The sequence below is a fragment of the Colossoma macropomum genome, unplaced genomic scaffold, assembly GCF_904425465.1.
Source record: "Colossoma macropomum unplaced genomic scaffold, Colossoma_macropomum, whole genome shotgun sequence".
NCBI classification, from domain to species: domain Eukaryota; kingdom Metazoa; phylum Chordata; class Actinopteri; order Characiformes; family Serrasalmidae; genus Colossoma; species Colossoma macropomum.
Genome location: NW_023494800.1, coordinates 37,164,878 through 37,179,222, shown reverse-complemented (window position 1 = coordinate 37,179,222; position 14,345 = coordinate 37,164,878). Strand labels below are relative to the sequence as shown.

At 38.9% G+C, this 14,345-nt stretch overlaps 1 protein-coding gene across 1 annotated transcript in view; it reads right to left on the bottom strand.

Moving 5' to 3' along the window:
* tmem38b (transmembrane protein 38B) overlaps positions 1-12,929 on the bottom strand; it is a 47,069-nt gene extending 34,140 nt beyond the window's left edge. Inside the window, exon 1 of the mRNA XM_036587437.1 lies at positions 12,660-12,929. Within this exon, the coding sequence (XP_036443330.1) occupies positions 12,660-12,783 (124 nt within the window). The 5' untranslated portion in view covers positions 12,784-12,929. The remainder of the gene's footprint in view (positions 1-12,659) is intronic.
* Between the last annotated feature and the right edge of the window lie 1,416 nt (positions 12,930-14,345).

Below are 14,345 nucleotides of genomic sequence, written 5' to 3'. Positions count from 1 at the left end.
TAATGAGTTATCATGAACAAAATTAAGTTAGCATAGAGTTGATTCAGTCAGGCGGGGGGGGGGGCAAATGTCACAATGGCCCTAATGGATGGAAAACAACAAGCGTCGATGCAAACCCTATTTTTTCCTCCACTTTTGGGATTTAGATTGGCATAGTGGAACAATGACAAGCTGTGCAGGTTTCTGAGCTGAGATTTTATTTGATTATACACTCAGTATAATATATATATATATATATATATATATATATAAAATATAAGATAGCATTCACAATGTTAATGAATCCATACTACCTGAGTGCTGCTACTGTTTTCTCCTCTGAAAATGAAGCCAGAGGGAATCTGACGCAGTGCTGTAAACGTTAACCACGTTTTGTGGATCAGCTGATGGAACATTCTGGAATCAGAGCTCATCCTGGACCAGCAGATGGACGGCTTCCGTGTGAAGCTGCTATCCAAGTATGGAGACGCCTTTTTCTCCACGCTTCTACATTATTTACACAGCGCTCAAACAGAACAGAGGAAAAAGCCCAGAGGAGACGGATGTTGGCTTCATTAATAGCTAACAGGCCTTTCTGAGAGAAGAAGAAAAGACCCACATTTTACTTTATAAAGGCACCATTTATTTTGGGTCTTCTGTAAGAATGATGTAGCGATATTAGCACAAAGCAGTTAGCATGTATCCCCTCTGAAGTGGTCTGACAGGACCACCAACTGCGTGCACGTCCATTAAGGATGTATAGTTTTAGCGGAGAAGCCAGACGAGCTGCAGTTTTGGCCAAATATAGTCAGACTTCCCCAGGAGGACGCTGGATTGTAACAGGAAGGAACATTCTTCTGGAACTTTCCTTCCCATCACAAGACAGAGACGAGCAAGGCATGTTGACTTAGGCTCTATAATACATACTGTACCTTTTTAGTAGCAGAATAGATGATGAAACCAGCTTAGCTTCGTCAACTTTATGCAGCTACTCAAATATTCGACAGTTCAAGAAGTCAACCCTGATAGCAAGAGGTCAGTGGGCCACTGTTGGTCCGCTGATGGCAAAGCTGGTGGTCCAGTGGTGTTTTGCTCAGCGCTTTCCAGGCGGTCCACCGGTGTTTAAGCAGAGTATTAGACACAATTCCAATTATCCTCACTCAATTTCCACTCACAGTCCAGTTTACTGATTTTTCCATCCTACTTTGTAAAGTAGTTTAGTACATAATTTTAATCTAGCACAGATTAAAGCAACATTTTCTACAAGATCATTTATATCAGGTCTAGTCATCATTATTTTTTTCTCTCAGTTGTTTGTAAAATTTGTAGACTTTTATTTTCTAAAATAAAAGTCTCTGTGCATTTAAAATCTGTTTGCGGAGATTAAAAACTATTTAGAGCTTGTATGCAGGACAGTAATCCGGGTGGTCCGAGGGGGGACCAGCAGTGGCAAACAGTCAGTGGGATGCCGACCTTATCAAGCCAGTGGACCGATATATGCTGCTATCTGGGAAACTATGCTAAAAGGAAATTCATGAGGTAATTTAAAGTGGTGAAAAATCTAATTCCCCCCATTTCCACTCTTTCTTACAGTATAGTCCACCAGCCTAGACATGTTTGGTGTCTGAAGTCTGCTTCTTTAGCTTTAGCGCTGGAGCTATCTGTAAGTAAAGGAAGCTTATTAGCAAAACACTTGCCTACATGCCTAAATCCTCACACATTATCCTCAAACCTGACAAGTTTTTTTTAAATAATCTCCAACAGACTTGCTTATGTGGTTTCTCACATCGTGTGACACTGTTATCTACAAACATGGGCTACATTATAGACAGAATTCAGGCTGAGTTGGCTGCTACACCCAGATAGCGAGCATATATCTGTCTGTTGGCTTGATAACGTGACCCCTGCTGACTGTTTGCCGCTGCTGGTCCACCCTCAGACCACCCAGATTACTGTCCTGCATACAAAGTCGAACTAATTTTGAATATTATTGCAAACAGTAAATGATTTTTTGAAATGCTGTTTCTGACACTGTGCTAGATTGGTCACAGCTGTACAACCGCCTTTGTTTACGATATTACTGTTAAAATTATTTACTAAAATAATTTACAAAGGACAACGAAGGAAAGAAATGAAGGAAAAATAAGTAAAAGAGTGCTGGAATGAGTGCTTCAGTGGCCCTGTATCCTCCTGCTGTCTGGGCAGTTAGCTATGCTAACGTGCGTATGCTCGTTTGTATAGAGAACAGTGTATCATACAGTGCTAGAAATCACGTAAACAAGCATATTTGAGATGAACAGGGTTTGAGGCGAACATGTAGTGATGTAGGTACACTGTTAGCACCGTGCTAACGGGTTTGCCAAGAGGCTTCCCTTACTTGTTAGCTCCATTAGCCTCAGAGGTTCAGTACAAAGTTAAAGCAGCAAACTTCAGAGATGTGGAGGAGGAGAGGGATAGTAGAGGTGAGGAGGAATGGGATGCCAGCAGAGCCACAAGCTTTAAACCGCTCTAAAAATAGACGAGGAACATGCCATAGCGCACTGAGCCACTACAATAGGAGATTGTTACGGAGAAGGTCAGAACAACGCAATAGAGAACCCACCTGTTTCTCCTTATCTGCCCTGCTAGAAAAACCAGCACAGACCAGCATGGCTGGTCACCAGCAAAACCAGCAAACGTAGTGTTTTGGATGCTGGTATGCTGGTCAACCAGCATGACCAGGCTGGGTGACCAGCTAAACCAGCAACAGACTAGCTCTAGACCTGGCTGTGCTGCTTTTTCCAGCAGGGTCAGGGGCTATAGTGGAGTTGGTAGAGTGAGTTAAGTTGTTATTATGAATATAGTTGAAGAATTTTGCTATTCTAATTCAATTTGGCATGAATTGGCCCTCGTTACACAGCGCAATTACTGTTTATTTAACCCTTAGAAGTCCAGAGTTACCATCACTGTGTCCACTTCCAACCTGGCTGCACCAGATTCATAAGGGGCATGATGGTTAATGGCCAGTAATTTGAGCACATTTCTACTTTTTGCAGAAGAGTCAGGTTGCCAGACTGTGTTTAGCCAATCAGGCAATGGTAGACTTGTCTTTGTCAAACATTAAACTTTCTCCAATGTATCAACACATACGGAAATCTGATATATGGACATATATCATACAGATGAATGCACACAGAAAATGCACATATATCATAAAGGGTCAGGCATATATTTAAAAATTTTCACACACATATATATATACATAGTATATATAGTACATAAGTATAAATAAACACAGAAAAAGCAAAAAACTACATGGAATACAGCAGCCATAACATGAAGCTAGTATATATAGAGTACGAATAATAATACGAATAATATATAGCATCCATATTGATACATTAATGTTTTCTATTATACTGCTATATATATATCACTGCTGTTGGAACAAAACCTTTCCATTTTTGTCGTTTTTCAGTTTTTGACATGATTTGAAAATGCCTGTTGCCCTTTCTACTGTGTGTAAAATTCATGTAGAATGAACCAAATGAAACAGCCCAAAATTACATGGAAAAAAGTCTGGTTCCATTGACTTACATTAAAAGTAAGTACATTATTTCCTTCTCCTGTAAAGTTACTATTTTGATACAAGGTTTTGTTCCGACAGCAGCGATATAATAATATATATGATTAAAATATATGTCCCATATTTGAAAATAACCAATTTCAAATAAGTGGTCATACATGTCTCATATATGTCCATATGTGACTAAGCTGGATATAAGGGATACCCATATATACTAATATATGTCATATATTTGAAATCCATGTATTGCCATAGATCAGATTTATTATAGGATCTTTGAGTCCAGGACAGTTTTACATTACAATGTGAACTCTTGGTTTTATATATAACTGTGAACAGTGAAGATCTGGAGGGAAAATGTTCACTTGGATTTAAATTCTGAGAAGCTTGAAGGTTACTTGCTAAGACAGCTAGTTTGCTAGTGAGTCTAAGCGAGCCAACTTGCTAGTTCACGTGGCTAACTAGCTAGCTGGAGTGGACAATGGATGCATATTATGAAAACTATAAAGGTTTACAAAGCATTAGTCTATTAGGGGTGTGTGATATGGCAAAAATATTATCATGATACTTCAAGATATTTTCACAATACGCATGCATCATTATTGTCATGAGTTTTAAGAAGTTGGAACAGATAAAATAGAACCCCTAGTGCCACCAATAATTATATAACCCCATTTCCAAAAAAGTTGGGATACTGTGCAAAATGTAAATATAAAATCATTTAAATCCTATATTTAATTGAAAATAATATTGCTTTTTGAAAAATATTTGCCCATTATGAATTTGATGCCAACAACATGTTCCGAAAAAGTTGGGACGGGGGAAACAAAAGGCTGGTAAAGTTGTGTAATGCTAAAAAAACACCTGGTGGTTTATTGGCATCAGGTCAGTAACATGATTGGGTATTAAAGAACACCTCAGAGAGAAGTAAAGATGAGGAGGGGTTCACCACTCTGTGAAAGACTGCACGATCAAATAGTGCAACAATTCAACGATAATGTTTCTCAACATAAAACAGCAAAGAACTTCTGCTTTTCATCGCCTACGGTACATAATATCATTAAAAGATTCAGAGAATCTGGAGAAATCTCTGTATGTAAGGGACAAGGCTGAAAACTGGTATATGCTGCAATAAAAACAGACATGATTCTGCAGTGGAAATCACTGCATGGGCTCAGAAACACTTCTGAAAACCACTGTCTATGAAAACAGTTCATCACTGCATCCACAAATGCAAGTTAAAACTCTAAAACACAAAGAAGAAACCAAATATAAACAGGATCCAGAAACGCTGCCACCTTCTCTGGGCCTTAGCTCATATAAAATGGACTGAGAGGAAGTGGAAAAGTGTCCTGTGGACCGATGAATCAACATTAGAAGTTCTTTTTGGAAATCATGGACACTGTGTCCTCCGGGATAAAGACCACTCAGCTTGTTATCAGTGCACAGTTCAAAAGCCAGTATTCATGATGGTATAGGGGGCATTTCACTTTCTAAACTACAGCAGTGTCTCCTCAGTTCCCAAACGCTTACAGATTGTTGTTAAAAGAAGAGGTGATGAAACACAGTGGTAAACAGGCCCCCGTCCCAACTTTTTTGGAATGTGTTGTTGGCAACAAATTCAAACTGCACATATGTTTTTCAAAAAACAATAAAACAAAAAAAAATTTTTCAACATTTGATATGTTGTCTTTGTAGTATTTTCAATGAAATATAGGGTTTACATGATTTGCACATCATTGCATTTTGTTTTTATTTACATTTTGCACAGTGTCCCAACTTTTTTGGAAATGTGTTTGTAATAACAATAATAATAATAATAATTCTACAGCTACAATATTTTTTACTGTTTAATTGTAAAACAATGTTTTATAATTAAACAGGCCTAATTATGCTCACTTTGTAATTAAACAAAGTGCTCTTTAAGTTTTTAAGTATAATATCCACGATATGTTCAGAAAAGCATATTGTGACAGTATCACAATAATGATACAATATTGTCATGTTGCCCAGCCCTACAGCTTATATTTTATCCTCACTGTAAGTTTTGGCATAATATTAATTAGCATAAGACATAACAGCGTAGCATGTTGTTTACTGACCCTGATATGTTTGATATGCTTCTTGTTCTTTTCGGGCTACGCAGACCGTAAGTGGAATTGTTACTGTCAGTTTGCTTTACACTTTTCAATGTAATTACATAATATAACAATTTATGACATATTTATATAACCAATTCTAACACATTTGATTTAGACACAGTACTTGTTTTTTGTTTAATGATTTGAGTCTGCACTTCTGACTTTTTCAGTTTGTTTCATGTCAGAAAGTGACAAACACACAAAACAGAACAAAACATCTCCTCTTCTACTTACAAGCACAAAGGGGGTATGGATGTAAAATTTAGATGTAAATAATTTAATCTGCACTCTCCACACGATTTCACCACCTGAGCTACCAGTCAGAAATAATTCATATAAAACTGAAGCACATTCTACCCCTCCTGTAGTAGTGTTTACGTGTTAAAATGCAAAGCACGCCCTGACAAAAATAAACTCACATTATCAGGCATTCTGAATGTCAAACAAACACTTTTCATAATCACTGCTGCTGTACTGCATTATAATTAGCCCGGCTCCATAACTCTAAGTCAACCACAACAACTGCGGGGAGATGCGCATAATTATTACTAAAAATATCCCGCTTGCCACGTTCATAAACAGTATAAGCGATGTTTATACTAAATGGCGAGCGGAGTAGTGGGGAACTGTTGTGTTAAATCTTGTCGCCATGAGGATTTTGGACCGTACAGAGGAGAGCTGTTATGTTTATGATGATATATTAGGCAGGTTTAAAGCAAACAGTGCAGCAGGACAGGTTTTTCAGAGTTTGGCTGGGTAACAGCTGCTTTACCGGGAGGCGAAGCGCTCTTCAGGCTATTAAAGCAATAGTTTGGCGAGAAGGTAGTTGATTGGTCATAACATGTTTGGTGTCTGTAGGTTGCTTCTTTGGTTTTGAAACTGGAGCTAGAAGGCTAATGTAGCTGACAAGTAATGGGACTTATAACCCATCAATTAGCACGGTGCTAACTAGCATAGTGCCTAGATCATCACATACTTGTCTCAAACTTGCCTCAATGGTGAGTATACATCATATACCTGCATGTATAGTGTATACAGTAAATAATACTCCTCAGAGGTGAGTATACATCATATACCTGCATGTATAGTGTATACAGTAAATAATACTCCTCAGAGGTCAGTATACATCATATACCTGCATATATAGCATATACAGTAAATAATACTCCACAAGAGTATACATCATATACCTGCAGGTATGGCGTATATAGTAAATAATACTCCTCAACAGTGAGTATACATCATATACTTGCATATATAGCACATACAGTAAATAATACTCCACAAGAGTATACATCATATACCTGCATGTATGGCGTATATAGTAAATAATACTCCTCAAAGGTGAGTATACATCATATACCTGCATGTATGGCGTATATAGTAAATAATGCTCCTCAAAGGTGAGTATACATCATATACCTGCATGTATGGCGTATATAGTAAATAATACTCCTCAAAGGTGAGTATACATCATATACCTGCATGTATGGCGTATAGAGTAATTAATGCTCCTCAAAGGTGAGTATACATCATATACCTGCATGTATGGCGTATAGAGTAATTAATGCTCCTCAAAGGTGAGTATACATCATATACCTGCATGTATGGCATATATAGTAAATAATGCTCCTCAATGGTGAGTATACATCATATACCTGCATGTATGGCATATATAGTAAATAATGCTCCTCAATGGTGAGTATACATCATATACCTGCATGTATGGCATATATAGTAAATAATGCTCCTCAGTGGTGAGTACACATCATATACCTGCTACACAAGTGCTAGCTGTGATTTCTGACACTGCATGACACAGATTTTCAGGAACAGTTAAACAGAGAGAAGTTTAATAATTGGCTGATTGCTGGCTCGTTCTCTGATAGGATCACTGATGTGTACCTGGCGGTTCTACCGTGTTACAGCTGAGCTAACTCATTAACGCAGCACTAACCAAGTCTGAGTGACACTGTAATTTTATATTTGTATTTATGGCTCAGCCACATTCATGACAACTGCAAACTACTCCCCACCTCAAAGTGTTCAGAAAAAACATGGACAAAGCTGGTGCTTGCTTGGCTGCTGTCGGGAAGTAAAAAGCTCTTAAAAAGCTTTTAGACTGGAGTTAAATAGTTGCTTTCATTTATTTTAAACGAGACCCAAGAACGGCACCAAGAATGACATGAAAACACTCAGACTGAGGGAAAACCTTGTACAGAATGGCTTATCCAAGAATCCCCCTGTATTTAGCAATGTCATACACAAATAACATACAGACACTCAAAAGTCTGCATTACAATCTTAAAGCATGCTAACATTTCTTGTTTTATGGCCGCCACCAAGTTGAAGTGATGTCACAAAATTGCAACATGGAAATTACGAGTTGATCGGATTTTTCCTACTCGGAAGTCGGACATTTCTCAGTTCTTACATGGTCGTAGCATTATTATGCTACTGCAATTAAATAGTATAGCAAAATTCCACCAATAACCCTGGACTTGTGAGGTTTAACCCGTTTTGGGGGCATGTCATAAGTGACGTTAAAGTATTTGTAACATTCTTTCAAAATAGGAAAAAAAACAAATAACTGAATACACTGCATAATTTTCAAAGCTCCATTCAATAAACATCAAACCATCTGTCTAACAACTGCTGAATGTTAAACAGTGCTGCTAACTAGGAGAGAGTAGCTGGTTAGCGTTAGCTTAGCTAGCATGATAACAGCTCTGCTCTTTAAAGAACATGTTCTATTCTGACGAACTGAAGTTTAACACAGGTTTAGATGATAAATCTGAGGGAGTGAGGTCGAGTCGCCGGAGCTGTAGCATTTCGGCTAAGCTAATAATAGCTTAGTTAGCAGGCCAAACGTGCCACACAGCACAGCACAGCCTTATTTCCAGCAAACTGAAGATAAAATGACGCCCATTTAGAGGATATCAGAGAGCGCTGAGAGTCGAGTGGCTGGTGTTGGAGTCACAGAAAACTGAAATCAAACGTGTTCTGTGGTGTGTGTAGCTCTGTGCGCCGCTATCATGATTATTACCATTGTACCACCTAACTCCATATCAGATTAACTAGGACACTGTTGGCTCTTTGTGTGTAAAACCTGACTGTGTTGAGCTGCTAGTGAGCAACGAGTGGTGTAAATGGGAGAGTGACATCCCCCTGCTGTGAAAAACTATTTACACCTCTCCAGAAAGATGGGCAAGATTAAATGGGCAGCAAAAATGCAGCTTTCTATATATATATTGCTGCTGTCGGGACAAAACCTCATTTTTCAGTTTTTGACATAATTTGAAAATGCCTGTTGCCCTTTGTGTGTAAATTGCATGACGCATGGGCCAAAAGAAACAGTCCAAAATGACTTGGAAAAAAGTCTGGTTCCATTGACTTACATTGAAAGTAAAGCATGTTTTTTCCTTCTCCTGTAAAGTTACCATTTTGGAGATACGAGGTTTTGTTCCGACAGCAGCGATATCAAATAACAATGCATACCTGCCACATAAATAGCATTTAATCACAATAAAAACACTTGGCTTACATATGAAGACAGAAATCTTGTTTGTAAACACATTTCCACTGAAATATATTCCTTCAATTCTGTAGAAGTTATTGAAGAAAAAATGCACAGCGGAAAACTGAGGGACCTTGTTCAAAACAGGGGTAAACTGCATTTTGTGGCTACTGTGAAAAGTGGATAAAGCTGAACTCTCTTTGTCCTGCCAAGCACATACTGTTTCTCTCTCCTCCTGATGTCTGATAAGCTCCAGCTTTGGTCAGTGGACAGATAAAGGCCTTACAATGCACAGACCCAAAACATGAAGATCATTCAATACTATACGGACCAAATGACAGTGATTATCACTGTATATTGCCATTATAAGCCTTACACAATACTAAAAACACATTGCTGAATCAATATTGTGACACTGTCACTGACCTTCATAAAAATATGGACAATTGTTGCCTTAATTCATCAAAACACCCCATCTGGAGCATCTAAGGCTCAGCCCAGGGCTCATTTACATATTGCATCCATCTGTGACATTAGTATTGCAAAGGCTGTGCAGCTCTGCCGGACAGCACATGATCCGTCATGTGATGTCAGAACATGCACACAGCATCTGGAAAGGTGTGCACCCTCTAAGAACTGGTTTGACAGGTACGGCAGGGTGGAACAACATTTAGCACTGTTTGCTGGGTCTGCAGGGCTAATGTTAGAAAGCAATACTGACTTATATCCATATATACTTATGGTTCTCATAAAAAAATGAAGGGGCATCCCAGAATAATAACTGTTAACCTACAAAAATAGGCATCTAAAATGTTTTATTTGAAAAAAATATACAGAGACTGTCGAATTACATACATTTTTGGCCATACTGTCCATTTTTACAGTACATGGCAGCCAATCAGAACAGAGCTCATTGACATATATCAGTCTTAAAGGCACAGTAACAAAAACAGCCTGTTTAATTGTTTCAGAACTGATAACACAGAATCAGCTCTACACTGCAGCTGGTATTAGGTGCAGTATTGTGCGCAGACCAGGCAGTGAGTAATCTCCATTCTAAAGGATTAGGGTTTCTTGCATAATTTCCTGAGGCAGGTTATTATGGGCTTGCACACGTTAAACCCGGAAGACCTTGAAACCAGTCTGACACGCTGGAATCCTGCTAGCACTCGATGTGCTGTGAAGAACACACGTAAATAAACTGAAGTGGTCTGCACCATCTGCATCTACTGAACTACTTCTTATGAGCTCAGTAAAGTAAGTAGAAGTAAAAGTAAAAGCTCCCAGAAGTTGAGGAGGACAAACTCCTGGAGTGCTGAGTTCCCCTGTAGAACTGCTGTAGGACATCCAGCATCTACCAGCACAGGAACCGAAGTCTTATCTTTTGGGTCTTTTGGTGTGAAATTCAGTGCTGAAGATACAAAGCGAGGTGTGAGCAGAGTTGGATGCCACCCAACTCTGAACAGCAGCTCCACTGACCAGTTTCACTCTGTAGTTCTACAGTTACAGACTGTAGTCCATCTGTTTCTCTGATACTTTGTTAGCCCCCTTTTACCCTGTTCTTCAGTGGTTAGGACCCCCATGGACCCTCACAGAGCAGGTACTATTTGGGTGGTGGATCATTCTCAGCACTGCAGTAACACTGACGTGGTGGTGGTGTGTTAGTGTGTGTTGCGCTGGTCTGAGTGGATCAGACACAGCAGTGCTGCTGGAGTTTTTAAACACCTCAGTGTCGCTGCTGGACTGAGAATAGTCCACCAACCAAAAATATCCAGCCAACAGCGTCCTGTGGGCAGCGTCCTGTGACCACTGATGAAGGACCAGAGGATGACCAACACAAACTGTGCAGCAGCAGATGAGCTATCGTCTCTGACTTTACATCTACAAGGTGGACCGACAAGGTAGGAGAGTCTAATAGAGTGGACAGTGAGTGGACACAGTGTTTAAAAACTCCAGCAGCACTGCTGTGTCTGATTAACTCGTACCAGCGCAACACTCACTTACACACCACCACCACGTCAGTGTTACTGCAGTGCTGAGAATGATCCACCACCCAAATAGTACCTGCTCTGTGAGGGTCCATGGGGGTCCTGACCACTGAAGAACAGGGTAACAAAGTATCAGAGAAACAGATGGACTACAGTCTGTAACTGTAGAACTACAGAGTGAGACTATGCGGCCAGTGGAGCTGATAAAATGGATAATGAGTGCAGAAACAAGAGGTGGTCAATGTCATGGCTGATTGGTGCACTGGCAGGTTAAAAGTGCACTGTTGCACTGTTTGCACAACTGATGTTACATCACTGTGCTATATTTGCACTTCCAACTCAGACAGAAGTCACTATTACAGTATCTCCACATCTGTTTTAGTATGGTGCACACTTAAAAATATGGTTCATCAAGGGTTCTTCAGTAAAGACAATGGTTCTATTCAGGACCAATATAGAACCATTTGGTTTTTTGCATGGTGAAATTGTTCTTCAGACTGATGGAGAATGTGTTGTATATAGGTCTACAATGCCAAGTTTGTAACAATAGCAGAACCCTTTTTGGCGCTATAGAACCAAATACAACACATTCTCCATAAATCTGAAGAACTATTTCACCCTGCAAAGAACCAAACGGTTCTATATAATACTTATGATCCTAATAAAGAACCGCTGGCTTTACTAAAGAACCCTTGAACTTTTTAAGTGTGTATCATGCACACCTAAAATGATGGTTCTTCAAGGGTTCTTTAGCAAAGAAAATGGTTCTATGTAGAACCATGAACACTCAAAGAACCCTATGCATGATTAAAGGGTTCTTTGCATTGTGAAAGTGTTCTCCTGTTTGATGGAGAATGTGCTGTAGATGGTTCTATATAGAAACATTTTTGAAAAGGGTTCTTCTGTTGTTACGATGTCAGGCTTGTTACAATACATACGGAAAAATTATGGTTCTTCAAGAGTTCCTTAGTAAAGAAAAGGGTTCTATGTAGAACCGTAAACATTTAAAGAACCCTTTGCATGATTAACGGGTTCTTTGCATTGTGAAAGTGTTCTTCAGATTGATGGAGAACGTGCTGTAGATGGTTCTATGTAGATTATTTCTGAAAAGGTTCTATGTAGCACCAAAAAGTGTTCTGCTATCGTTACAGGCTTGACATCGAAACACTAGCAGAACTCTTTTGGTGCTATATAGAACCATATACAACACATTCTCCAACTCATATTAATCAGTCTGAAGAATGATGTAATCATGCAAAGTGAGCGTTCGTGGTTCTATATAGAACCTTTTTCTTTACTAAGGAACCCTTGAAGAACTTTTTAAAGTGTATTATAAGCCACGTATACGGTGTTTAATGCCTTCCTGTTTTCCACACTCTCTGCCTTATTGTTTACTGTGGAATCCAGATGTTGTGTGGCAGTGAAGTGCTGCTGTTCCTCCAGGTGTGTCTGGGCTGTGCTGTGCTCACCTGGCTGCTCCCGTAAAGCCATCACAGACACGATGTAGTGCGCCGTGTCGAAGTAAGGAAACATGGGCAGGCCGGCCAGGCCCTCCGCGAGCTGCTTCACAGCCCCCAAGCCGAGCAGGTCCATCTCCCCCCGGCTGCTCGTCTCACTCCTACACGCTCTTAAATCCGGTTAGAAACCCGTCCAGCTCAGCCCAGGCAGCGGACAGTGCAGTCCGGCAGCTCCATCCAGCACCGAGCGCGATCAGAGACTAACAGAGGCTGGTGGTGGTGTTTTTCCCCACCCGTTTTCCGTCAAGCCACGCCCCTCCTGCGCTACGATTGGCTGGTAGTAGAAACTCAAGCCGGCCTCCCATTGATGTTACTTTTTTCTTTTTTTCATACATTCCAGCACGGCTCTCACACATGCTGATAATAATAACACGTTGATCATTCATAATAACACATTTATTATTATTTATTTCTCTTATTTATTAATTTATTTGATTTATTCATTCATTTTTACTGTATTTCTGTACTATTTTAGATTATTTTGCTGCTGTTAATCTACTCATTTAGTGCTGTAGTGATGTGTTGTAATTTTTATGAATATTTAATAAATAAAAAGAAAAAAGAACTTTTACCGTATATTTTATATGTATATATACTTTTGTGTTGTTTTTATATTGCATTTATCCTGTACTTTTTGTATTTGTGCTTTATTTCTTCTCAAGTTACTTTATTTATATATATGTACTTAGATATGTATAAAAGTCTTTTTGTCAATTATTTTGTAAAACTGAAGGCTTTATGTGTTGTATATTTTATGTATAATATGCTTTTGTATGTGAAATACACTCGTTTTCTGATCGTATGCCCTCCTGTTTCAGTCTGGTATTTCTTTTTTTTCCACACGTGGTGAAATGTGTCATCTGAAGCTCTTAAAGTGTGTATAACTCAATATTTACACACAACAGCTTCAAAACATGAACAAAACACAGTTTACAGGAAGTTAAAATTCCTTCTGCATTAATAAACCCAGATTAGACTTGATGGGTTTTACACGCAATGATAAAATATAATTGTTGCCATATGGCAACAATGGAAATGCAGACTACAGTACGTACAGTGGAAGAGACTGAATACTGCCTTCGATCAATATAAATATCAATATAATTCTTTTCATACCTTTTTCTGTTTTCTAAAGACACTAAAAACACATAATTAATGGCTGCTATGCTGTTTATTGTAGTTTTAGATTTGTGGTGTATCACATCATTTTCAATAAGAAAAATCATGAAATGGTTTCATAATTCATGCAGTAAGGGGTGAATTTCATCTGTTGTGTTGGTTAAACTCCTGAACTGCTTTACTGTCACTCACACCTCTCGATTTAGAGCTTTAGTGTTCATTTTAGACCAGAAAAAAGAGAACAGAGACTGATAAACATCAGCTCCTATTCTGATAAATAACGGCCACAATTTGCTAAACTGAGTACACAATTTACTATATAGAGGCCACAAATTATTATATTAAGGCCACAAGTTATTATTTTGAGGCCACAAATTACTATATTCAGGCCACAATCTACTATATTGAAACCAGAAATTAATACTTTGATGCCACTATTTGCTATATCAAGGCCACACATTACTATGATGAGGCCAAAAATTGCTATACTGAGGCCACAAGTTACTATTTTGAGGCGAT